Source organism: Mesitornis unicolor, unplaced genomic scaffold, assembly GCF_000695765.1.
Source record: "Mesitornis unicolor isolate BGI_N332 unplaced genomic scaffold, ASM69576v1 scaffold6577, whole genome shotgun sequence".
Taxonomy (NCBI): Eukaryota; Metazoa; Chordata; class Aves; order Mesitornithiformes; family Mesitornithidae; genus Mesitornis; species Mesitornis unicolor.
In genome coordinates, this window is record NW_010194259.1 from 23,374 (window position 1) to 47,682 (window position 24,309).

At 47.0% G+C, this 24,309-nt stretch overlaps 1 protein-coding gene across 1 annotated transcript in view; it reads right to left on the reverse strand.

Annotated features, from left to right (window-relative positions):
• Positions 1–23,207, reverse strand: part of LOC104543183 (potassium/sodium hyperpolarization-activated cyclic nucleotide-gated channel 4-like) — a gene marked incomplete at both ends in the record, with an annotated part of 38,787 nt that extends 15,580 nt beyond the window's left edge. The window contains 4 exons of the mRNA XM_010187729.1: positions 777–1,017; positions 2,770–2,916; positions 14,332–14,550; positions 23,046–23,207. Of these exons, the coding sequence (XP_010186031.1) occupies positions 777–1,017; positions 2,770–2,916; positions 14,332–14,550; positions 23,046–23,207 (769 nt within the window). The remainder of the gene's footprint in view (positions 1–776; positions 1,018–2,769; positions 2,917–14,331; positions 14,551–23,045) is intronic.
• Between the last annotated feature and the right edge of the window lie 1,102 nt (positions 23,208–24,309).

Genomic DNA, 24,309 nt, shown 5'->3' on the forward strand with positions numbered 1-24,309 from the left:
TCAGTGTCATTAATGAAGATATTAAACAGCACTGGTCCCAGTACAGACCCTTGAGGGACACCACTTGTCACTGTTTTCCATCTCAACATCGAGCTGTTGACCACTACTCTCAGAAGGCCTTTAATTGTGATGCGTTCAGTGCTTTTACTTCAGTGCTGTCTGTCTCGGGCTGTCAGTGAGGTCTCTGTGGGGTTCTGATAGGAGGGGTGTCTGTGTGTTACTCATAAGAGCAATATTCTCGATCTTTTACAGTCTTTTCTGACCTCACGCTAGTTTCACTGCTCCAGAGCTCTGCTGCTGATACATTACACCTGCCTGGTGACCTTCACCACATTTTGCTGAGCTACAGGCTGGGGAGATGAAGGACTATGTTTTTTCCTCTGTGCTTATATGGTATCTTGTATAATAGATGCCAGACAGCAGGACCAGGCAACACTATAAATGTGCTTGTAGATCTGAGAATGCTCTTTTTTTTTCCCCTGTAGGTTCTCAGCTTCTCAGATCTGTCAGTTTGCTTGAGGCAAAAAGAAATCAATCTACAAGAACTAAGTTTCCCCTCTCCATTTTGTTATTATTTATTATCTAGACTCCTGCATTGCCTATAACTCGCAGTCACACAACTATTGCACAATTATTGGAAGATGCAAGATAGATGAGATGAACAGAGACGAGGGTAGAGGAGGAGGTGCCTGGGGCATCAGTTCCACGTGCTGCCATCCCTGTGCATCCAGGACAAAGTGGGTATCGCTGTGTAAAGGTGACTCACTGACACATACCTCCAAAGTAGGAGCCATCTGCCAGCTTGGTCTCCTTGTTGCCTTTGGTGAGGACGCTCACCACGCCATGCTGGATGAAGTACATCTTCTTGCCAATGGTGCCTTCCCGGATGATGTAATCCCCTGGTTGAAACACCTCAAACCGCAACTTGGTCAACATAGATGTCACAAAGTTGGGATCTGCATTGGCAAAGAGCGGCATAGAGGCAACCAGCTTCCGGCAGTTGAAGTTTATGATTTCCTGACCATGATGTGATGTGAAAGAAAGAGAGAGAGAGAGAGGGAGGGGGGACAAAAGATGGGACAGGGAGCAGAAAGGACACATAAACATGTTTAGTCAACATCTAATAATCTATGAAGATCCCCCACTTGACCTAATGTATAGACAGTATGAAAAAAAAAGCTGTTCCCTTAGCCTGGCTCCCCCAGTGCAGGCTGCAGTGGGCTCTGGATGCTCAGAGCAGGTAACAGTGTGAGCTGAAGCTGACAGCTTGACACCACGCTTCACTGCTTTCATCCATGTGCTTTCTCTTTGAGCAGGGACAATACCCTCCAACCTCCCAAATACACACAGTAGACCTCTTTCTGCAGGAAACCTTGGACTGTGAAAGAGGTGCACAGCACTGCTGAAACACTGAATGAAAAAGCTTAGTGCTCCTCTCTGGGAAAATGTTATAACTCACCTTGGCAGCGCTATGTTCTCTGTTGCCCTTCCTTGTCAATGAGATATTAAACAGCACAAACGTGCCAAGGTGCTCAGAAAAATAATTATCCTGAGCAGCTGGGGACAGTGTCAAGCGAGGGGAGGTAGAGGTGCCCACTAGTCACCTAGGCATGGGCTGGATCATCAACCTAAGACAAAGAAAACCCAATCCAGCTGTCACCGAGCAGACAGGGGCTCTGCCTCCTCCAGTGGCTCGGTGTCACTCCGAGGGTATGACAGCACTTTCCACCGCACAAGCACTGCTCTGTGCTATGTCAGCTCAGACTCAGGAAGCAGCAGCAAAGTGACATTGAGTAAATCACAGAATATTAGGAGCTGGAAGGGACCTCGAAAGCTCATCCAGTCCAACCCCTGCCAGAGCAGGATCACCCAGACCAGGTCACACAGGAACACGTCCAGGGGGGGTCTTGAATGTCTGCAGAGAAGGAGACTCCACAACCTCTCTGGGCAGCCTGGGCCATGCTCTGGCACCCTCACAGTGAAAAAGCTTTTCCTCATGTTCAGGTTGAACCTCCCATGCTCCAGCTTGCACCCATTGCCCCTTGTCCTGGCATTGGCTGTCACTGAGAAGAGCCTCAGCACAACACTCGCCAGCTAAGCAGGGAAGGAGCATCTGGATGACTGTTGCAGGAAGAAAGAGGACTGGGGAAATATCTGTCTTCTCCTCACTGGGGTTCTTTTCAGGGTTGTCCTTAGAGACTTTGGCAGAATGAGTTTTAAAATATGGCTGGTAGATCCTCAGCTCCTCTCTCCTACGGAAACAGATTACCTGGGGAGGGAGGTGAGGAAGACAGGAGGAAGACCACTTCTACTGCTTGTGGCTAATATGTTGGAGCCATACACTAGGGAGAACTTGCATTGCTAGGCTTCAGCTAGGGAAGGGGGGTTTCTGTTAGAGACTCCTTTCAAGTGTGGGCCCTGCTCTTCCTTTCTTTTGACTCCACATGCTGGAACAGCTGACGGATGGGGCATAGATCAGGCCAGCACACTGGTAGAGGTTTGTATAAACATACAAGGTACAGCTTAATATTAGGCAGCATGTGGGAGGGGGAGGGTCTCACTGAGATGCTGTACCAGGCAGTGGTGCATGTTTGTGCGAAGAGGGAAGTGTGAGGTAATAGCAAGGCGCTTTCCAGAGTGAGTAAAAAAGCTCCCATCACCTGATGATGTCCTCTGCAAAGCACTGGGACAGGACACTGCACACTGGGAACTCCACAGCTGTCAAAAATGACAGGAACATGCATTGCCTGTTCACTGCCCTCTCCTTACCTCTCGGAGGGGCTCACTCAGCTCTCCCAGGATGCTCTCCTCGTCAAACATCTTCCCCTGGTAGCGGTGCTCATAGTAATCGTGGATGCGCTGCCGCATGTCCGCAGGCAGCTTGTGGAAGGACATGTACTGCTCCACTTGCTTGTACTGCGTGGGGGAGAGAGACGAGGAGTTAGCAGGACGTGTGACAAACGGTGCCCACCCATGGACAAGCACATGCTAGACTGTACCCATACTGCTTCCTTCACACCAAGCCAGGCCCTGGCAGATAAATTTGGTGCAGAAGAGAGTAACTGAACACACAGGGAGTTTGCAGACACCTTTGTTATATTCCCCAAACAGCCGCCCCCTGGTTTAACCATTAAACTTATCCTCAGCCGGTTACATTGTGGAGCAGAGATGAGTATGAAGTGCTCAGCTGGGGATCTCTTCTCAGCAAATAACACTGAGGGAAGTATCCAGACCCTGTGCAGAATGAGAGCATGGGAAGTACAACATGCCCTCAACAGAAGGTTCTTCCATGGCACACAGCAGAATGGTGCCAGGGTGTGACCTGGCAGCTTTGCCTTAGACCAGTGAGTGATGGGCAGCACCGTGAGGCCTCAGCCAAGCACCAGAGGCTGTACCAAATGGCAGAATGCAGTCCTGCCTTGGATGGTCACTGTCACAAACCAAAGGACACACACAGACAGAAATCTGACACTCAGTTGAGCTGCGGTACCCGTGCCCTGCTTTCCTCCCCTCTGTGTTCTGTGATGGCACCTTTGGCTGCACAGGTACAAATTTTCTTCATCTTTTGCTGAGTCTCTGTTGCCCCATGCACTCAACCTTTCCACATTCTTACCTCAAGATTTGTATTTCCATCATGTCATTTAGAGGGGAACACAAGGGCACACTGACTGATGCCAGGGCGGTGTTTGAGGACAAATGATGCTTTCTATGAGCAAATGACACTTCTTCAAGGGCACAGGACAGTAAATGGGTCCACTTGCCTTGAAGGTGCTGCAGGTAGGTGTGGGCATTGCAGTGGTTGTGCTGCCTCCCACTGGTACACAGTACAGAATATGATCCTGAGCATGTACCATACTAAAGAGTGCTGCCAAAAGGACTCTGCTCCCCCTTTGCCATCCCTCTTTCCCCTCTTCTCCCTGAGAAATCTGTCCCTGAATGTCCCTTTACTGCAGCTTGTGGTGAAGAGCCTAATTACCAAACTTCAGCTCGTTACAGCCTTCCTCTGCACACATCGGTGTCACTCTGCTCTCGGTACAGTCTGTGCTGGCACTGCCTTGCATGCTAACAACTTGATCTGCACCAGAGAGGAGAAGGAATTACTCTGAGAAGCCAAGGTGGCAGAGGGGACACTCGGGGTTTCCTGGCATTTCCAGAGCTTTTTGTCTGTAGCTAGCAGCAGAGGAGCAGGCTGTAAATATTCATGATCACTACAGCATGATCAAAGTCAAGCAAGTCACCACCTCCCCACAGGGAGCCAGGCAGAGGATTGGCAATGAACACTGCGCTTTATTATTTGGATTGCTGAAATTTGGTAAGAGACTGGCAGGGCACTACGCTGGGTGCTGCACAGAGTCTGCAGCTCAAGAAGGAGGGAGACAAATGGAGCAGAAACCAACATCTCCCATGTGGACAATTCATTGGTCTGAGCCTCTCGAGAATTTTGTGGGTTATGTGCTTAAATGCAGAAAATTTAAGGCCTTGCTTGGCTCAGATGCCTAAACATAGACGTCTACAGCCACTGGGGATGCACTGCAGCATTGACGATATCCATGAGACCTGGCAAATTGGACACAGGACTTGCAGGACACTCACTATGGAAAGGGCCCTAGCTTTTGCTGACTCAGCTTTATTAAATTTATCCTAAACCAACAAACAGCTCTGTTTGTTTTAATGCTGCATTTTTGTTGAATAAAAGATTTGCCTCAGTTTTAGCCCAGCATCTTGAATTGGACCATTGACCAGTGTCACAAGATGCCTCTCCTCACCTGCTGCCAGCCACCTGCCCACTGCCCCTCTTCTCTCCAACATAAGCACTTGTTATCAATCTTCAGCTGACCTTTGGTTCTTGGGAAAAACACCCTCAGCTTCTCAAAGCCACAAGCGCAGCTTGGATGAGGCAACTCAGACTCTCTGCTTACTCACTACTGTACATGGATTTATTGCTTTGTAATGAAGAGCAATAAATTACTCCTCTGCAAAGTCCCTAGGGCTTGTCAGATTCTCCTATAATCGTTGTTCCTAGACAGGTCTCAGAGTAAACACAGGGCAAATTTACTTCACCAGAATGAAAGGTTCTACTTCTGATTACAAATTAAAAACAGAGTTACAAATGAAAACTGTGAAATAAGAAACCATAATTCTCTGTTGTAGATAACAAGAGGTAGACATCTTGGCTTTCTTGTCTTTGCTAGTGCTACCTTCCCTTGCCCGTGCCATCTGGAGAGCTTTGCGGGCTCTCAACTCTCACTTGCGCAGAGATAGAGTCTGCAGAGGTGCTCAAAAATGAAAGAACCACTGACGATGCTCACTGAGTGGTCACTGATGACCACTCCTGAGGTCATCAGCAGCACTGAGTGATGGGACAGAGCAAAGCAGTAAGGGTAACCATGTGCAGAACATCCAGCAGCAGCATGCATGGGGATTCAAGACTTTGCTTGACCACCTTGAATTTCCAAGCCTTCCTTTTTTCACTGAGGCCCTGACACCATGCAGATCTGGCACTCTCTGAAGCCACTTCATGCCCCCTTTGAGTTGTTACCCCTTTCAGACATGGCCAGGCCTGACCTGGCAGGCCTCTTTTGCCTCCTTTCTCCCTTGTACTCATCTGTTCAATCTTCCCACTGGTCTCCACCTCCTCAGTCTGCCCTGTGCTCAGAGATTAGTGGCGTCTCTGAGTTCAACTAAAAAGATTAATTTAGGAATTATTTAAATATCTTTGAAGACAATCGAGTCCATTTAAATCCTAACTAATTTTCTTAAGTCTGTTTTTCCTCAAATAAGCCCTTGAAGGAGGTATTAATATATCAAAAGGGAACCATTTAGCCGAGTATTTTTCCTTCTATAACTGGCCACTTTCCCCAGCTGTCTCACCACTCCTTTCCCCTTCTACCAAAGCTCAGATCATTCACAGTCCAAAGGAAACTCAGTATTTTTAACTCCTTCCACGCTCTCAATCTCAGTCATGAATCCTCCTCTCTGGCACTAATAAAACAATGGCTGAAAAGGCTGGACTATTTCCTTGCCCTACTTCTGAATATAAAAACATTCCGGCATCTGAGAAGAGCTGCTCCCATCCCAGTCCTGGCACTGACACCTCCTTGGTCCACACACATCACTCTTCAGAGTTTCAGAGAAACGCTGATTTCCATTTTTGCATCTCAGTTAATTAAAACACACACACTTTCACAGTATGCCTACTGACACGAGCAGGCACGCATAACCTACTGTAATGAAGGCACTTGTGATGCTCGTCTCCCTCTATCCAAAGATATACATTTCCTACACAGAGCTGTGCTGCTTGCATCCTTCCAGAAATGGGCTGAAATCACTGTATGGCAGAGTTTAGCCTTGGTCACAAGCCTCCAAATCTGGCCTCCATGGCAGTCAACAGAGATGCACTTGTTAAGAAAAAGGAGAATCAAGCAGAGTAATGCATTTTCACTAAAGTGAAAAATTATGAGGCTCTGGCAGTATTTTGAATGCTGGCAGTATACATCCTGTGAGGCTGGATTAAGATACACATAAGGACATAAGAACATAGACATGCATAAAATTAAGTGTGCACAGGGCCATCTTCGCCATAGCCGTAGGGAGGTGATGGAGAGGAGCTGTATTCAGGCATAGCTACCTCCATTCTGCAAAAACCTTTATGTTATGTCCTGGTTCTGAGTCCTTCCAAAGATGGGGTTAATTTTTGTACCAGAGCCCTAGCTCAATTTGCTGCAGGAAGGTGGTTTTCAGGTGTTGCATGTTACATGCTGAAAAACACAGAACACTTTTAACCTTCCTGCAGGGATACCTTCAGAAATTCTCTTACCTAGAATCAGGGGTTTTTTCTCTCGCTGTGTTACAAAGATCACAGACACCAGCAGAAAATTCTTGGAGCTTTTTTTTTCCATTTTCTATACAACATTCATTACACTGAGGATGGCTGTAATGATCAGCTGCCCTAGCTGTTAATCAGTAGCTATTCATGCAAGGATTATGCTTCAGACAATCCCATTTCTGGGCTGTGAGATGTCAACAGACTGAGCAGGGTCAGTGAGGAGACTGATGAACAGTTGTTTATTCCTTCCCATTGGCTGCATTGCTGCAGTGGCCACAGGGCGAGCCAGGGAACCCCACCACGAGGGCCAGAGCTGTTCAGCATGCAGCGCTGAGCTGACAGTCACACACCCAGAAGACATGGCCGGGCTTTGTTGCAGGCAATGGAAATGCCTGCTAACTTCAGAGGTCCTAGGAAAACAGATATGAGAACTCTCAGACAGTTTTTTTTTTGCATTAAATGCTGCGCAAAATGCCCTGGTTGTCTGCTCTTAGAGGTGCTCAGCCTGAAGGTCTAATCCCATGCATCAGGGAAAGGTGGTGCAATGATGAATGTATTATGTACAAACTTGTATGTCCTGGCTACAGAAAGAGCTTGTTTTCCATGGCTAACTCCAGCCTGGGAAAGGCACCTGAAGGAGATGCCTTGCTGGGTTTCAGAGGTCACATCCCAGCATAAGTCAGTAGTAAAGCACAGGGAACTTTTGGACCTGGTCAATTAATCTTTTATTATTCATTAAGCACTGTGAAACTCGTATGACAGGATATTTTGGAGATGTCAGGTCATGCCACTGCATCCAGATATTTGGAGGCGTGATGGGGAAAAAGAGGTCACCATTGCTTTCATCAGAAGAGCAGAATGAGAGAGATGAGGTAAAATCTACCACCAGACAAAGGCCGGAGATGGGGAAAAGGGAACAGCGAGTCTGTGCAGTTTGCAATCAGCATTGCTGGGAGCGGCCTTTTGCCAGGAGAGATGGCTCAGCAGGGAGGCTCAGCGCTTCGCATTCTGAGGCATTTATTTATTTATTTATTTACAGTTCAAGTGCCAAAATTAATTTCAAAACTGATAATGAAGCTTGAAATCCCACACTGGGATACGAAAGAGGCGAGCGCTTTCCTCTCCACGATAACACGCGCGGTGCTCGTGCGTGCACAAACACACTGCTCAGACCGGGCTGTCAGTGCCGTTGCCCAAAGAACAGAACTGTCTGGCTTCCACTCTCGGAAACAGGATGTCAAAATCTTAGCTACAGTCACAGTATCTCTGATAGAGCAAACCAAGACAAATCCCTAACGTAAACCCGCTGACAGAAGGCAGCTTCTGCACGGCAGAATCGCTTCTCCTTCTGTAAAGATGTGCTACACTGTAATGTTGCTGACTTCATCCTTCTCTTGTTCATGTGGGTGTGGAGAGGGCACTGCACGCACCCCTGCTCTTCACAGCAGCCATACGCTCCATACAGGCATTGCCAGCCGTACGATGGACACTCACACACACACACACACACACCTGGGCACTCAACTGTCTGCTTCAAGTGCTGCCTGATCACCACCACACTGATACCTAGAAAATGTGGTTTCTTCTGCAAGAACAAAAACTACTCGACGCTAGTTTAGCTAAGGCTTTAAAGGGAAGGCAATTTGCACTGCAAGATGTTTTTGAAAGAAATCATTAGGTTTTAATTCAGAAAACATTTTCATTTTATAACCAACCCAGGATTCTTTCATGAAAAAGATTAAATAACCTTAAAAGAATTGCCAGAAATTTCTAATTTTTTGGTTGAGCTGAACTGAGCAAATCATTATTTATACCACTCCATTACCTACTTCTAACAAACCTTCTTCTAAAACTGAGATGGATGTGGTATCTGTAAAAGGACAGCTGCCTCACAGCAGTAGATGCACAACCCTGAGCTGGCCATTCTCACCAAACCTCGACTGCTCATTGCCTGAAAGCACTTAGGGACTTTACATCAGAGTCAAAGGATGATGACATAAGTCGGAAGGGGGATCATCTAGTCCAAATCCCCACTCAGAGGAGGGCCAGCTTACATTAGGTTGCAATTTTGGACCTGCTATCACACGTGGGTGGGTGTGCAGAGAAGGTGGAAACGGGGGACCCTTTACTGTTCCAGCCATTCTTTAACATGTCGAGGGGGAAGCTGGACCCTCCCATAAACTTGAAGCTGTATCTAACCTTGCTCCTTTCACTTGCTGACTCTGGACAGCAAAGCAGCCAGAAAGCCTAGCCCTGATTACAGCAAAAAACTACCTAGAGGCAGTGCTGAGATACTGAGCCCAGTGCACAGGAGAGGCTCTTGCTTATAGACACAATCAATAAAACACATAATCTATAAGCCTTGTTATCAACCCCAAATGCTTTGGCTGACAGTAACATGGGACATAACAGTTCTCAGGCCATCTCTTAACAGACTGAAGTAATACACAACTACTGCAATCATAACAGGATAAAGCAAAGGGATCCAAACTGTTTCCAATTACGAAATTTGATTAAATTTTGCATTTGATTAAATTTTCCAGACACCTTTAATTTCTGGATTGCTGCACCCTCCTTACCCTCTCTTCACACACATTGCCAGAAGAGTAAGAGAGCTTTGCAGCTTTCCTGACATCCAGAACTGAGATGTTAGCTCAGGAAGGGACTCCTCCATAACCCCATTGGACTCTTAAGAATCTGGAAATGCCACCTGAGAACCAACAGACATTGGTGACCAATCATTTTGGGAATGGCACTTCAAATCCTGTGTGGTAAGGAACACAGAATCTCCCACCTGACAGCTCTGAGGCAGAGTAGGTGTGGGAATAACAGCAGTCTTTGCCCAACTCCACACTACCAGAGCAGCTGACACCAGTTATCTCCGTGTTTCTATGCTGTGTCGTCCCCAAGGTAGCACTGGCTAAGCCAATCTTGGAACCACAAGAATTAATAAAGCTTTGGTACAGTGCTGCACTTGGGTTAATTAGCTCTGTTTAAAGGAGGGGTGGAGAGGGGCTAATCAGCAAGGGCAGATTGCCAGGCTAACGTGATTATACCGTATCCAGGACCCCAGCTAGGATCTCTGCACCGAATTCCCTGCACGTGTCCATTTGGAGGCAGTTCAGAACACCGAACTACAGAGTAAGCTGGCCTGAAAACACAGGAGGAGCCATGAAGGGTCAGGCTGAGGGCTCCTCTCACCTGGTGCTGTGTCTTGGACAGTTTCAGGTGCTTTGAGGAAGAGGTGAAAGAATAAAAGAGGCACACAGCAATCCAGCTCCTAGCTTTTCTGACAAAAGCAGATTAGGGATACCCCCTGCCAGGGGCTGTATCTACATCTTAGCATTCAGGAACACTTGAAAGATTTTCTTTACGTGAATTTGTCTAAATATTCTGAGGTTAATCAAACTTTGGACCTTTGCAGCACCCTGTGGCTATGAGTTTCACAGTTTAATTATATACCATTAAAAAACCCAAATCACTTCTTAAACCTGTTGCCTAATAAGACTGTACATTGCTGGTCTCCAAGGAAGAGCAAGGATCGAGTAAGCCCAGAAGACAGATTCTCAGCTCTTGTTGTAGGAAAGTAAAGATAGTTAGCCAGACCATGGGATAAAACTGTGGCAAGAAGGACTGTGCTGATGGTTAAGCAGGGCTGTTTCAGGAACTGAGGGGTGATGTCTATAGGATTTATAAAGTGATTCTCTCTTTAGTGTTACCCACTTGCCCCTCTTGCAACTCTGCTGCAGCGGGTGCTTCTTCAGAATAATGAGAAGTAAATATGCGAGTATCTTCCCAGTTTCAATACATATGTCAAGAACCAGAGGCTTTGGAAAGGTTTGGGGTCATTGGACAGTTCAGACAGTGGTGGCTGAGAAGGGAGGAGGAGCAAGGGTTGAATGTGGAGAGCAGAGAGCTTGAGGGAATGCCAGTGTAGCAGACAGATCCTGGGAAGCGGTGAGGCTCTGGGAGAAGAGATTACAGCTTTGCTGGGCTCTGCAATGCTGACAGCAGCAATTCGTACCTCTCATCAGTCATTCTCCCATATGTACCTGAGAAGATAAACATGGGAGAGCTGAGCCTCTCTGCAGGATGCCCATCACTGCTTGCATCCTGCTGGGATGGCACAGCAAAGCCCAGAGTCTCTCTCTGCTTTATTCCAAGCAGCATGGCTGCAGTGAGCAGCATAATCACCACTCCAAAAAGCCTCAAGGTTACGGAGTCTGCTAGGGAGGATGAGTGTGGGTGTGTGCGGTGACTTGACATAAATATTAATCCATCTAAGCTTTAGGATTAGAGAAAGAAATTAATAGAGGAACCTGCAAAAAGCATGAAAATAACTTGCATATCAGTCTAGTTTATTCATCTTCTGGGCAGGAGACATTCTTCCTCCCTTGTGAGCCACAGCTATGGGAGATCGTGGGGTAATTTTGCAATGAACAATGAATTTACACGTTAAGGCTTGAGGTGATCTAAGAACAGCTGAAAAGGGCCTTGCACGTCTGCTCTCGCTTATGGCCCTCTTCCACCATCACCCTGCATCAGCTCTGGCAATCACTAGTCTCTACACTAAGCTAATTCAACTCACTGATCTGGTGGAAAACTAACTGGGAAGAGAGAAATCTGCTCAGTAAAGGTCTGAGAAGTATGAAAGGTGGTGTACAAGAGTGGAACGGTGCAGTTGAGAATAGTGGCAGGGGGCACTGGGTGAGAACCACTGTGTGGGGCTTCCTCTCTTCGGTCAGAGCTGTCAGATCAATTCAGTTACAATATGTAAGCGCACAACAGGACTTTGGGAAATCTTCCTATCAGAATCCTTCAGGATGGACTTGTAGTAATATTCTCTTACTGTAGGAAAGAAACATCGATCCTGAGTGCAAAGATATTTCGGAGTTAGACACCACAATGAGGTTAAGAGATAAGAGTCAGCTCCTGATCCTGCCACTGACTCTCTCTGTGACCACAGGCAAGTAATTTAGGGCATAACACTCTGCAAGATGGGACAGAATGGTCCTTTCCAACTTCGCCTCTGGGACTGGAAATAAAATAGACACTTCAGAGTGCCAGATCTAAAGAGCTCTTCTGATTTAGAGCTTTTTAAGAGAGGCACAGAGCCAACCTTACACGATGGCTCTGCCAGTCCCAGTGCCCGAGCTGGTGTGAGTGCTCTATGCCACGTGGGACTTTCCACTTGTACTTGGAAACCTCGACACTGCACTGACTTGGAGGCTGCAACTTTCCTCTCCAAATTCTTCATGCTTCCTACCACCCCATCGATCCTATACAGCTTCACTGCCTTGCAGAAACTAGCATAGCATGAAGTCAGATGCTCCAGGAGGAGATTTAGACAGGACAGGGATTGAGTGTCCAAATATTCCATGAATCGAACCCAGAGTGAGAGAAGTCTGCTACTGAAGCCAACAGACAGCACATCTTGGCTTTTATTCCTCTTCTCAAAAGCCCTGTTTGTACAAGGGAAGAACAAGTTGGTTTGGCAGAGATGTGCGCAATCTGAAACATCACCACAAACTCACTCCTGAACCTTGTCCTGAAAGTTACACGAAGCAAAGCCTGTCAGCGCAGTCAGGAGTTACAACCTCCTGTCCTCTTACCGTGTTAGTTCTGCTACTCCTCTCCCTCTCCACTGTCCCCTCTTTCTTTGGCTACTCTCAGAAAAGCTGCTAAAACCTCTGTAGCCTGAGCCTCTGCTGAGGTGAGAGGCAGAGTCCTGTTTGCAGCCCAAGTCTCTGCACTGCTCTCTGCTTCTACTCATCAACCTGCAAACTGGAGATTCTTTGCTTATAATATGCTTCAACAGACACATTGTCCCATGAGGACTGAACTAAATTGAGTTGCAAGGCTGCAGATCATGAAGCAGCTTCATTTTAATCATGGCTATTCAAGTGCTAAGGAATGCAGAAAGTAAATACATATTTGTTTTTAGGCCATCATTTGTCCCATTTGCAAGAGGAAAATGAACATAGTCCCTGTAGCTTTGTTACTAGGAGAATGCCTTGGGAAATGAACCTGCTGTCACCACTACCCATGAAATACACCCTTTGTTAAATCCTTTACCCACTGCTTTTGTCACAGAGCTTTTCTCTTTCATCTATTAACCCTCTCATTCACATCTCCAATTCTAATCAGGCCTCTCACACTTCTTCTGCCACCCCAGCCACAGTCCCTCTTGGCTTACTGGTGACTGATTTCCCTGAGCACTGACTGGAATTCAGCTTCCAGGGTCAAGTTCTGCCCTTGTCTTCAGACCCAGCTCAGGAAAAAAATCGTAGTGCCCAGTCCTGCAGGTGTAAACTTGGCTGTGGCCACTGACCAGGTGGTTGGATTTGCAAATCAGTCCTTGACTTCTGTGCAACTTCAAACACATTTGAATAAATGCTCTGCATACACAGATTTGATCAGCTTGCATTCCTAGTGCTGCAGTGTCCTTCTCTTTGGCATGCCTTACTCTCAATTAGAGTTAGTCCAGCCAATTTGTAAACTCTATACAAAGCCCAGTGCCCTAATTGTATCCCAGTCCTCCACACTTATTCTCCTGGGCTTTCTCCCTCTTTTAGTCCTAGTTCTGGTCTGATATCTTCCCTGTCCTCAAAGCATGATTTAGCCTTTGGTCATCTTTGCTTTCACTCTCTGTACTACTGCAAAGTCTTTCTGTAATCCTCTTGTCTTAAATCTGTTCCTAGGCCATGTAGCAAATCCTTTCTCCCACCTCCTTCCACATAGCAACTTAAAATTCACCTGTTTTTTAAGCCTGTGTATGCAAGCCATACTTCACGCACTAGAACAACAGCTATCCTTGCACCTAATCTATCTGCAGTGGGCAACACCTAATTCTTCCTCTTCTTAATCTTCAGGCCAAACGTATACTTACCATCTTACAAATGCACAGCATCACCTTAAACCCACCACCACCAGTTAGTGCCACTGCAGTGGTGTAACCTGATCAGTTGTGACATTTCTGTCTGTGTCCTATATTATGCAATTCAGCAAGGATGCAACTAATTGGATAGCTACGTGGGGAACCTGTTTGGTGCTCCTGAGCTTTGATCTGGGCTTTGGGGTTTGTTATGTAGTTTCACTCATGAGCACTGAAGTGAATAATCTGGATACTTTCAAAAAAAAGTACTTGCTAAACAAAAGCTGCATGTTCTTGAACATTCACTTGAGGTTTGAAACAAGATCTTGGAAAGGAAAAGTGACTTACAATTTTAGATACCAGTGACAATGATAATGTTGATCGAAACAGACAGTAAGAGACAACAAAAACCACCCGCTTGCCCTGTTATTATCCAAGTGCCCTTGCATCTATTTCCTCAAGAGGGTCTGTCTGAGTGAACGGATGGGTATTGATTACCAATAGTCTGCCATGGTGATGAAGACACTGCACCTTTGGCCTCTCACATGGGCCACTGACATTCCTGGCTTCATCCAGACAGTGCGTTAACCACCCCTGGGGCATGTAAGGGTTTGCAAAGCCCAGTCCTTACCTTCTCCTGGTACTGACGCCGTGAGGAGTCCAGAGACTGGATCAGGGCTGTGGCATGGCCAATGAACATGGCATAGCAGGTGGCACCGACGATCATGCTCAGCATGGTGAGCCACACGTCGGACATGCCAACAGGCGCCTGCTGCCCGTAGCCAATGCACAGCATGTGACTCATGGCCTTGAACAGCGCATAGGAATACTGCTTCCCCCAGGAGTCATTCTGGAGAGACAGAGAGACAGACAAAGCTTTAGCAAGACATTTTCTGGGATGAGCACATTTCAGAAAAGGAAACCTAACATTTGACCCAAAAGTCCATGTTTAAAGCACCTCTGAATCTTACAGAATCACAGGATCACAGAATGTCAGGGATTGGAAGGGACCTCAAAAGATCATCCAGTCCAATCCCCCTGCCGGAGCAGGAACACCCAGATGAGGTTACACAGGAAGGCGTCCAGGCGGGTTTTGAATGTCTGCAGAGAAGGAGACTCCACAACCTCTCTGGGCAGCCTGGTCCAGTGCTCTGTTACCCTCACTGTTACCCTCACTCATCTTAAACATGCAACTTAATTCTTTGATAGCTTGGAAGTGCTGGGAACACTCGATTTGTGAAGAAAAAAAAAAGAAAGAAAAAAAGCCCTAATTTAGTCATCTGACATTAACTGACTTTGGCCAAGGTTTTTACAGATTCCATGTCCTCTTTCCAGCAAAACGTTCCAGAAAGGGAGCCAGACAGGCTGTCACACTGGTAACCTGGGATAAACTGAGATGATGCACTGGGATATTTTCAAAATCACCTACATGTGGGAGAAGGAACTGAAGCAAATGATTACTCCACTGGGAAATGGACTTTGAGAGAAACTGGTAAAAGAGAACCTGAGCAAGGTTGCCAGTAGCAAGACCTTAGAGCAGGGAAAATCACTCACCAGCAATTTAGGAAATGGTCAGGATCTCTGGTTATTACCTGAAGAGCTGGGAAGGGCAGAAAATGAAGCTGGTAATGTCCAGACAGCAAGTTCTTCTCAGTGTAAACCAGGGCTCTTTTCAGGGAGCTGAGAAAACTACAAATGGTCTCATTTGAGAGTTGCAATAAACCACTGTGAGAAGCCAGCTGAAGTCAGCAGCTTCTTTTGGACACCCTGTGCTCTCCCACTGCAACTAACTCAAGAAGCACCTCAGCAATTACATTATGGGACAGGGAGGAAAAAGGGCATAAGTTTCACTATTATTCTGATTAGCTTGAGTTCACGGAACAGTTCAAGGTACATTTACTATCCTGTGGGTATTATATGCTAGCAAGTCCTTGCCACAAAACCTTGTAAAGTAAATGCACTGTCATCACACATTGCTCTTACAAGGCAAGTGAAAAAATACCTCTGCTACAGTGACATTCATTGCAGCGCACAGTCTGTACGTTCATCAGTCTTCTTTCTGTTCCTAGGAAGGTGTTAACATTATGGATATAGCTGTGCAGACACATACACCGTGGCAACTTCAAAGGTCATTGTACAGAAGGCCTGGTGTGTGGTTTGTCGAACAGTCAAGTGATATTTTTGTGAACTTCACTCAGAGCGATGCAGCAGCCTCAGCACCAGTGACTGGTAATGCTGGGAGCCCTGGAGTTTACTGGTCACTTCCTTGGAGATATCTCATCCCGATCAGGTGGACAGCTGATGACCACTCTGCAAACAGCCCTCTGAGTGTCACTAATGTTGATGGAAATTTTTCAGTAAGCTTGCAAGTAGTAAACAGAAGCAAAGTGTTCTGTTGCTGATTGCAAGCTGTGGCAACGAGCTGGAACCTCTGGAGAGTGTTAATGCTTGGTTAGGAGATAAGCACATGGACAAAGACAGGGGATAGCGTTACCCTGGCTACATCCAATTACATTACGCAAGACAGCCTTGATTCACACTGCAACAAGAAGGGTAAAGCAACAGAAGTGACAATGAAGCGGACACAGAAGCAGCAGCACATTGACAGCCCCAGAAGAGAGTGCTCCCTGCTGGCGCCAGCCTGTCCGGGCTCACCTCCCTAACAAAGCAGGAACCTGTTCACCTCCTGCACTGGAAAAATCTGCCCATGAGGCAAGAGAAAGAGACAAGAGACAATGTGGCCATTGGTGTCTCTGTTCTTGGCTATGCAGCCGTCTTACCAGTGTGTAAAGAGCCACAGCTCAAAGAGAGGCACCAGCAGTCACACTTGACCAACCTTTCCTTAAAATGGCACATCCCCTGTAAAGATGGGCAGCGCATTCATGGCTTTACTGGTGCAGAGGCAGTAGTGCAGGTGTTCTGTCCCATCCTTGCCTTGTTATAAATGAGTTCCTTTCCCATGCAGGCATTTCTCAACAGCCACTGCAGAAATGCTGTTGCCTTTCAAGTTCAGTGTGGCAGTAGTTTAACAGGGCAGCATGTCTCCACAACAGAATTGAGGGCAGGGAGCAAAGAAATGCCTAGCTGAAATTCCAAAGGGGATTTGGGGAGACACAGTAAGAATAGCTGGGCTGAAATTTTATATACCAGGAAACTGGCTGCCAGGGTCTTTAATGGCCATGGATGATCAGAGCCAAAGAGGAACATCTGGGTATCAGGCAGGTTCAAGTTTTAAAAGCCATTCTTCCAGCAACTTGCTGCTCAGGAATGCTGTTTACGAGGAAGCTTGGCAGCATTTTGTAGGAATTAGTCATCCAAAACTACAACATCTAACATCACTGAGCCCCCGCAGCCTGCAGAAATGCTTCTGTTTCCCTGGGAAATCTACACTTACAAGTCGCAACCCCAATTCCCACCAGCAGCATGGCTCCCTGTGAGGACAGCCTGCTTCATGCCAGACTGAGGAGATTGCTGAGTAATGACAGACTGAGGGGCGAGAGCCGGAGGAAAACATGGAGTGTTTAAAAAAATCCTGAGCAATGTGGTCTGCTGGGAGAAGAGATCAAGCACTGCTGAAAGAGAGGCACTTCCACGAAGGGGAAACCTTGCAGAGCACCTACCTTTAGGAAACAACCTCTGAGCTCTTTCAACATCTAAAAAGAGCACTGGATATCCATGGCACAGTCTATGTGATGACTCTGCTTATAGATCTCAGTACATCTGTAGTTTTCAGGCCAGACTAGTTGAATTGGTTCCAGACATACTGGGGACACAAGTTTAGTATATTCAATATACCACTATGCCAGTCCCAACAGTGGGAGGGCTGTACTACTTCAGACATACTGGAGGGGCTAAAATGGTCCATTAGAGTAGGTAAATGAGGCCTTAGACTGCAGAAAGAAAATGACTCCTCATTAACCAAATCTCAAAGCAAGCTGCAATGGAGCTACAGATCTGTGCTTGAACATAGTCAGGAGGGGTGTTATCTCAGACACATACCAGGCACTAAGAGCATTTGCAAAGGGGAGTTAAAATGACTTTGGAGCTGTTTCTCAGATTAGCTTGTTTTTAACATCCGCGCTGGCAGGACTATAAGGGTTGCTCTGGGATTAGTGTATGGACTGCAATGCCTCTGCTCAGATCCACCCTTGAATACTTGAAGACACGTTCCTGGAGCTCTTCAAAGGCAGTGCTGGGTTCTGCAGTACCTTACAGAAGCACTTAAAGAAACAACATGGTGTCTTATAGGGTGTTATGGATCTGATGTACGTGTGAATGTACCTGGTTGAACTCTCACAGGTGAAGACTAGAGAGAGATAAGTAAAGACATAGAGAAGTTCTGGCAAATTCTTGGGGTAGGGGCACAATGTTATGCCTGACTTACACCACAAACATTTCACAATCCTAAGGAACTGGCTATAGTGAAAAGGCGTATTTCCATCTTGTGAACTCCCACGTTTGTCTCAGCACTGATCTTAGTTGGCCACAGAGTTGTTCGTCGGGGTTTGCTACTGCACACCACTTAGGTTGAGCTGTGAAATAAGGCCTCAGAACATCCCCTGGACAACACTGTAGCTGCTGAGCCGGGAAAACAGACCTTCAGATCTAGTTTAAAGGAAGGGAATAGTGGATGAGAAATGGAGATGATGGGTCAGACTTCACATTGGACAGAACCTGCCTGTTCCAGGCTTATTTCCAAGGAGAGCTTTGCATGGCCTTCACCTAACAGAAGAGAAGATTTTCTCAGGACTGAGTGCATCAGTCTTAATTGCCCAAGACAGCCTTACCTGGGACCCCCACCCATGGTCCCTGGAGCTCCCATTTCAGGGCAGGCCTGGGCACCCAGACCTTGCCTGAGGTGCCTGTACCTCTGCCCAGTCCTGGGCCCTGAATCCATCCTTATGTTATGACAATTAGTATTTCCTACACAAGGTCACTGCATTTGACATGGGGATATTTGTCTTCCCTGCAGGGTTTATCAGTTCAGCACGATACTCAAGGGAGTGAGCCACGTGTTTCCAGCAGCTCTCAGGTCTCAGCAGAGCCCAGATTTCTCTGATGAGGAGCTGCCAGGCAAGGGTCTTGGGGTGAAGCTGCTGTCCGCTCTGCAGCTGACTCACCAGCGTCTCTCTTTTTAATAAAGTGCCCTGTGGGGAAGCTAACACTGAAGCCCCAGAGATTGGGGCTGAGCAATTAATACTGAAAACATCCTTCCCTGCCATTTCAGAGCCAGATCAGAAAGAAGTCATACAGAGACTCGCTCCTTTGACAATTGCTAAAGAAGAAACATGAAGCACGTAGAAAACACTGAGAGGAATTTGACCCAGGGATTTATTGAGTCCCTGGTATCATTTTGGCAACACCAGAATCTTCACAGATTGCCTGGAAGAGGATCAAACCTTTATGAAGCAGATGGGAGGTGATGAATCTTCATTCACTGCTGCATCAGAATTGGAGCTGGTTTTACGGACTGCCAGGTGTCTAGGTGGGAAACACCAGAGTAGTGGAAAAGCAGCACCATCATACTCCAGGAGAAAGCCTCCAAAGCATTTGGCACCTCACCTTCAGCTCCCCTTGGCTGTAGCAGCTTCAGAATATTCCTTTTTTTACCTACAGTGGTTCCAACCCAGCTTTTTGGCTCCCGTGTGTGATCAGGGCAGTTGTGCACCAAGTACATTTATCTTCTCAAGGCTGTGACCAGGTCAGTACAGAATGTCCCAAAACCCAACCTACCAGCTCTCTGTCACAGACTGATGCCACTCTGGCCTCTCATCTCCCAGTCCTGTCCATCACAGCTCTCAAACAGAGCCCTTCTGCAAACCACCACCAAGATCTTGGCACCAAAGTCCAAGAACAGCCCAGGCCACCGATTTCTTGTTGTTTTCTGACTCAGTGGCCTCCCCTATTGCTTCACAGTAGACTATACATAAATTGCTGCACTAATCATGCCATCCAAATCCATCAGTGGTCCCAGTGACACATCTGGAAATCTTCTCAGGAGATTAGAGGAGAGAACCTTATTACGAGAAGAAACTATCATCTGATCCCAGAAGAACTAATTATTCTTTTTGGTAAATGTTCTAAAACCAGGCTATTTTGGGGTTGGCATATTAATGTACAGCTTCTGAAGTGGAAGCTACCCGAAACACGGGTGGGGCATATGACCATATCTCCAGTTCTTCATCCCAGTTCCCTGAGGGCCAGTTTCTGAGATAGTCACTGAGATAATTTTTGTTTCACTTTCAGCAAGTGGAAAAAGTGAAGGTGATTTAACTGTAGAGGAGAAGTGGAAAAAATCACACAAGGCAAGTTTAATTCCCAGCTTCACAGGCTCTCAAGCCTGGGAAGACGAATACTGCAGCATGAGTCCTCACCTGGTAAACTGCCTCTTGAGAGAAACTTTCTACCCTGCCTCTCTTGGAGACTCTGCTGAGCCCTCCTACCTGAGGGATGCAGTCTTGCTGCTAAGAAGGGTGCCTAGGCTAAATCTTTTCTTTCTCTGTTCTGTCTTCTGCCACCTTTCAAGACCTATACCTTCACCACACAGTTACCTTGCTGGTCATTTAATAGGCTCTGATCATATTCTGGCCCAGGCAGCTTTTCTTCTAGATTATATAAATATAGCTTTGTTTTCTCCCTCATCAGGCTCTGATCCCAGTGGTTTTCTGGCTTTACAGCCTCTGAGTGAAAAGTGCCCAAGAGCAAATTTGCATTAGCTTTGTGCCATGCATTTGGGCAACCTACTCAGACCAACCCCAGCTCTCTCAGACTGTTTGAGATGCCCACCAGTACAGTATTTTCTTATCCTCAGCAGTAACTGGGGAAGGAAAACTCTCTGAGCCTCCCACCTGACTTGCCTGGCCTCACACAGAACAAAGCTGGTAACTGAACCCAGGTGTTCTGCTTTCAGTCCATGCTCCAGCCACTGGATTATTATTCCTCTCACCGTGTGTGTCTGCCGTTGCTAGTTATTGCCTTCTGTGAAGGTTTTCCATACACCAGTTACCAGTAGACCTGGTTGTTTTGACTCTTCAGGTCACTTTGCAGCTTGTGTTGCAGCTTGTTGTTGCCATCAGACAGCAGCCTTCACCCAAACGTTAGGATAAAGGAAACATGGCTCAAATCTGCTGCTCTGAAACTGTCCTGCAAGGGCACCATGACCAAGTCACTTCATCAGACAGAGATGATTTCTGTCTGCACCTCTGAGCTCTCCAGGACAAGGAGCTGTGTGTCCTTTTGAACCTGAATATCACAAGCGCAAGGCGGCCCTGATCTTTCATTGCTCCTGCCATATAAATAATAAAAAGGCAGCATGGGGGAAGATAAGGCAGCTGCTACATGGGTTGTTCTTCTGCTGTAGATAAATAAAGGGCTTCAGTCTCCAGAACTGTCAGTCTGGCACCTTTCATCAGCAGGAAGTGAATGATTATTGCAGAGGGAAGAAATGCATAAATAAACACCAGACAGACAACTTTTCCATGGATGCTCACTCTTCTCAGACATGGGCAGCATGTGCCCACAGCTCCGCATGTGGGAGGCATGGGAAGTTGGCAGTTCTTTTATACATTTTGCATTTGTTCTGTTCTGCCCGAGTGCCTGATTATTTTTTTTTAAGAAGAAATTGGCTGGGGGAATCTGGAGGTTAAGAGCTGCAACAAGAGACAATTTTTTAAGCTTTGTCAGTTTTTGCTGCTTAATCAACTGGACATTGTCCCTTTAAATAACAGATCTTGAATTCTCAGCGAGATGGTTGGAAGGTACCATGAACTCCCCATGCCTTTACCATATGGTATAAATCTCCCTCACAGCAAACAACAGAGTGATCAGCACAGCTTGAGACATTGTTGAGAATTCTGGCTACTGTTCCCTCCATTCAGGGAGGCTTGGCAGAATTTGTTGCAGCCCACTCTAATGGGATATTGTGCAGGGACAAGGGTGGGTGAGCACACCGATCCTTCAGGTTTCCTTGGGATCAGTAATGGGAACTATGGATCAGACCCAGCGACGGCTCTAGGACCCCCACTGCCTCCTGCCTTTGGCTCGGTGTGCCCAGATCCCAGCAGAAAACCGTTTCCATTCTTGCTCTTTGCTTTCTCCTGCCAGGAGGGGGAGCCTGGTTCCTGCTACAGGCTCTGCTGGGGCTGGTCCTGCTCTGCAGCCCTGAGACTCTCATTGCAGAGCCTCCAACGAGTCTCCATGCCCACAGTGTCTTTGCTTTACATGTGCCCGCTGGATAGTGACAAGTGGTGGCCCTCTGGGGTCTGTACTGGGACCGGTGCTGTTTAATACCTTCATCAATGACACAGACAGTGGGATCACGTGCACCCCTAGCAAGTTTGCAGGTGACACCAAGGTGAGTGGTGTGGTTGACGTGCCTGAGAGATGAGATGCCATCCAGAGCGACCCGGACCAACTGGGGAAGTGGGCCCATATGAACCTCGAGAGGTTCATCAAGGACAAGTGCAAGGTTCTGCACCTGGGTCAGGGCAACCCCTGGTATCAATACAGGCTGTGGGATGAAGGGATTGAGAGCAGCCCTGCAGAGAAGGACCTCCGGATACCAGATACAAGCCAGCAATGTGCACTTGAAGCCCAGATCAACTGTATCCTGGGCTGAATCAAAAGAAGTGTGGCCAGCAGGTCAAGGGAGGTGATTCTCCCCATCTACTCTGCTCTGGTGAGACCCTACTGGAGTACTGCGTCCAGCTCTGGGGTCTTCAGCACAAGAAGGACATGGCCCTGTTGGAGTGGATCCAGAGGAGGGCCACAAAAATGATCAGAGGACTGGATCACCTCTCCTATGAAAGGCTGAGAGAGTTGGGGTTGTTCAGCCTGGAGAACAGAAGGCTCTGGGGGGACCTTATAGCAGCCTTTCAGAACTTAAAGAGGGCCTATAAGAAAGACGGGGACAATCTTTTTAGCAGAGCCTGTTGTGATAGGACAAGGGGTAATGGATTTAAACAAAAAGAGGGGAGATTTAGACTAGACCTAAGAAAGAAATTTTTTACAATGACAGTGGTGAAACACTGGCACAGGTTGCCCAGGGAGGTGGTAGATACCCCATCCCTGGAAATGTTTGAAGTCAGGCTTGATGGGGCTCTGAGCAACCTGATCTTGCTAAAGATCTCACTGCAGAGGGGATGGACTAGATGACCTTTAAGGGTCCCTTCAACTCAAAACATTGTATGATTCCAAGATTCTATGATAGTGGAGGAAGGTCCTAAAGAGATGTAGGGAAGCTGGGAGATACCATATCAGTGCTGGGAGGTTGGTACTGAAATGGTGAAGCTGTGACCGAGGGCCTGGGTTTAGGGCCGTGAAGGAGCAAACAGGGCAGGCACTTACCACCATGCGGTTGAGGGACACCCAACAATCATCGGGGAAGTCCTGCAGCATAGGCACGAGGAACTGGAGGCAGCCATCCCAGTGACACAGCAGCAGCATCATCCCAATGAGGTTCACAATCCGCACCACTGCGCTAGCCAGATCGTAGGTCATGTGGAAGATCTGCAGGGGCCAAGAGGGAGCACATTAGATGGCAGCTCCCCAAACAACCAACCCAACATAATTAGATGCAGTATCAGGGTCAAGCACCTTGCTAAACTAACAGAAAAGGCTGCATCAGCTCAGCCCAGGTCAGTTACAATATGGAAGCAGAACCAGCTGAAGAACAGATTAAAAACCAAAATATAAAATCATAATCATTCACCCCTTGTGCCCTTTGATTTTGCCTTCTAATTTATATTAAAAGCTCCATAACCCATTTTATACAATAAGTTGTTTGCAAATATTTCTAGAACATCAGCCACTCCTCAGAAATAAACTCTATCATTACAACTTTTTAACTGCAATGCTCTCCCTTGATTTCTGCCCTTGCTGAATATATGCCACGCACTGACCCATGGGTGGAAGCTGTGTTTGTACTGGATGGCAGATGCAGTCTCTGCAAGTATCAAATGTAAGAAAGGATGGCCTCAACTCAGCAGAGACTGCTAGAAGAGGATCTCATTCAAATATTTTATTTTATTTCTTGTATTCTGCTGCTATATGACTTCCAGGCTTATGTGCAGGTGTGCAAGGAAAACAGAAACACAGCAGAGCTGTGTAGCAGTTTTTAGACATGAAGCCCAGTAACTTGGAAAAGGCAACAGCAACCACACCACTGCAGCCAGTTCCCTGATGCAAAGGGAGTCTATCACCATGCTGTCTGTAGTACCACTCATAAGCAGGACACACAGAGAAATCCAGGTGCCCTATTAGCATATGCAGTCAAGAATCACTTGATGGACACTGGTTTTTGCCTGCTGGTGGTGTGCTGTGGAGACACCGCGGGTGCTTGGCTCTTTTATGCCCAGCTTTGTGATGCCAGCTAGACACAAGGGGTATGCCAGCCACCGCTATCCTGAGCTATGTATCCGCTCTGGTTTGGTTTTCCCTGCCTTGCAACATGCCACGGTGAGGAGAGACGGGCTGTGGAGAACATGGCTGGCCCTGTGGGGCTCAGCACTGAGCCCACCTTCTGATCTCTAATGCCATGAAATGCATGAAATGCCAGAAAAGCCAATGGCATCTTGGCCTGTATTAAAAACAGTGTGACCAGCAGGTCCAG